At 38.0% G+C, this 2425-nt stretch overlaps 1 protein-coding gene across 1 annotated transcript in view; it reads right to left on the reverse strand.

Annotated features, from left to right (window-relative positions):
* Positions 1–1630, reverse strand: part of LOC138015972 (melanopsin-A-like) — a 3176-nt gene extending 1546 nt beyond the window's left edge. Inside the window, exon 1 of the mRNA XM_068863119.1 lies at positions 1–1630. This exon is cut by the window's left edge and continues 1546 nt beyond it. Within this exon, the coding sequence (XP_068719220.1) occupies positions 270–1196 (927 nt within the window). The 5' untranslated portion in view covers positions 1197–1630 and the 3' untranslated portion in view covers positions 1–269.
* Positions 1631–2425: the final 795 nt, after the last annotated feature.

Below are 2425 nucleotides of genomic sequence, written 5' to 3' on the forward strand. Positions count from 1 at the left end.
AGAGGACTGGTTTATGTTCAACTAAAATGATACTGTTGTTCCAAATGTGATTTTTTACAGGTGCATAACCTTGTTGTGTTAAACGTTTAGAATTTGGTTAGTTACTCAAAAAAGAACGATGAAACCGGTCATTTTTTTAAGCAAAATTACTTTGAAAAGGTACAATCTCCGATCTTTAATTGAAGAGGACACGAAGGAATATAAATGATTCCAGAGGGGAGGGGGAATTAAGATAAAATATCGCAAGTGTATCATTGAAGTTTCTTCCGTCAATAATTCAATGTCAATTGTTTTTGGCTCGAGTCTGTAAATGCTTGCATCATAAGTCGTCGAAAGTTTGAAGAAAAAGCAACATACATGATGGGATTGAGTAGAAAAGAGGTTTTGGCTAACACACCGCAAGCACTTGAGACAAGAGGGTACACCTTTACCCTGAAAATTGCGAGGATTGAGACCGCGGCATACGGAGACCAGGAGATTATGTAGGCAGCGATGACGCTTGAAAAATACATTGCTCCCCTACGATGCTTCCGCAAAAGAGCCCTATTCATAGTCTCGCCAAAGGTAATATTCATGACTCTCTTTACAACTCTTTTAGAAGCTTTGTGGATCTTGTAGTAACAAAACGCGATGGAAGCAATGGGCAAAAAGAAACAAGCGAAAAACATCAAAGCAAAGTATGCATGATCTCGTGGAAGAGCTGAATTCCATTGAATTGAGCATGTGTCGTTGGTTCCCTCCATTCCATATTTTGACCATCCCAATAATGGCGCCACACTGAACGCTAATGAGTAGATCCAGCATGCCAGGATCAGCAGCAGTATTTGTCTCTTGGTGAAGTAAGACTGCTTCGAAACTGATCGGGCGATGGTCAAATACTTTTCCACTGCAATAATGGTAAGATGTGTGATGCTCACAAGTCCGAGACAAAATATCATAAAGGCGTGTGTACGGCATCCTGCCATTCCAAATGGCCATGATTGTTGATAATGTGCAGCAATTGACAATGGGACTGGTACAGAGCACGAGAGGAGATCGCTAAACGCGATACTGAGGATGAAATAACTACATGCTGGAAGGCGCCTTGCATTCTTGTGGATTATGTAAACTACTAAGCTGTTTGAAAGAGTTCCGAGGATGCACAGGGTGAAAAAGATAACCACGAAGAATACTTTCCAGCTGTTAACTGGGTCCATCGCTGTGAATCAAATCGTTCTAGATAGCGACACGTCTTCGCAAACCTCAGCTAAAAGTTTGCCATAAAACCAATCATTATATTCAGTCATTACAAAGATTTAATTTACTCGGAAATTGAAAAAATACACTGACACATCTGAACGTTTTGTCTGCATATAGCACCAAAATAATAAAAGTTCGGAAAACAGGAAGGAAAGCAAAATGTCCTTACTTATTCCTGTTTTAATGTTGATGTGAAATATGACAGGATGTTCTCTTCACTAACAAAAAATTCTCAAAAAGAAAAAAAAAGAATCACCTGCCTTTAATCGAGGTTGCTTTTGTGTTTCTTTAGCATTAGAAATCGATCAAATTTGATTCTAGTGCAATTCTCTAAGAAACGATTTTGGGGAAGCACTGGGATTATATTTTAGAATACAACCAACACTTCTTTTCGTTATTCATCGGTTTACTGACTGCAGTTAAACAGTCACCACCTTCCGTTCATAACTGAAGAGCACACATTCGCAAACAAATAAACCAGCCTAAAAACGTCAGGATTTGGTGACGTCTTTAAATAATTATATATCTTAGGGAAGAATCATACTTTAAAAATGTCATTCGTGACAGCGTTCAGTTATATCCTGACAATTTGATCTGAACGTCTTAAAGATCTAAAAATTTTTGCCTGCCAGTCACGAATGACATTTTTAAAGTATGATTCTTCCCTAAAATATATAATCATTTAGAGACGTCCCCAAATGCTGACGTTTTTAGGCTGGTTTATTTGTTTGCGAATGTGTGCTGTTCGGTTATGAACGAGAGATGGCGACTGCTTAGTCGTAAAACTAAGTGATTTTTGTCTTGCATTTAATGAACTGCTCCGAATTTTGCAAACATTAATACCACAATTAACGTTTTGAGGGCCATATTAAATTCAAATGTTCCAAAATAGCATCGTTATCTTTAGGAAAGATAATGAATTTGAAAATCACTCCTTTATGCAAGAGATACTTTTCTTTATTAACTCGGAAACTTAAAATCAAGCTAAAAACGAGAAGAAAGAATTCTTATTTTACTCGGAAGCGCGAGCGTTTTCACTTTTTTAAACTTCCACTGAACAATGCAGATTTTCTTAAATCGGAAGACTTCTCCGAATTTGGAACCCCGTAACAACGCTAAGATGTTTCCGAGTATCAGAACCTCGTAACAACGCCAAGATGTTTCCGAGGAACCCCACAGTAACGCC

The sequence above is a fragment of the Montipora capricornis genome, chromosome 9 (genome assembly GCF_036669925.1).
Source record: "Montipora capricornis isolate CH-2021 chromosome 9, ASM3666992v2, whole genome shotgun sequence".
Taxonomy (NCBI): Eukaryota; Metazoa; Cnidaria; class Anthozoa; order Scleractinia; family Acroporidae; genus Montipora; species Montipora capricornis.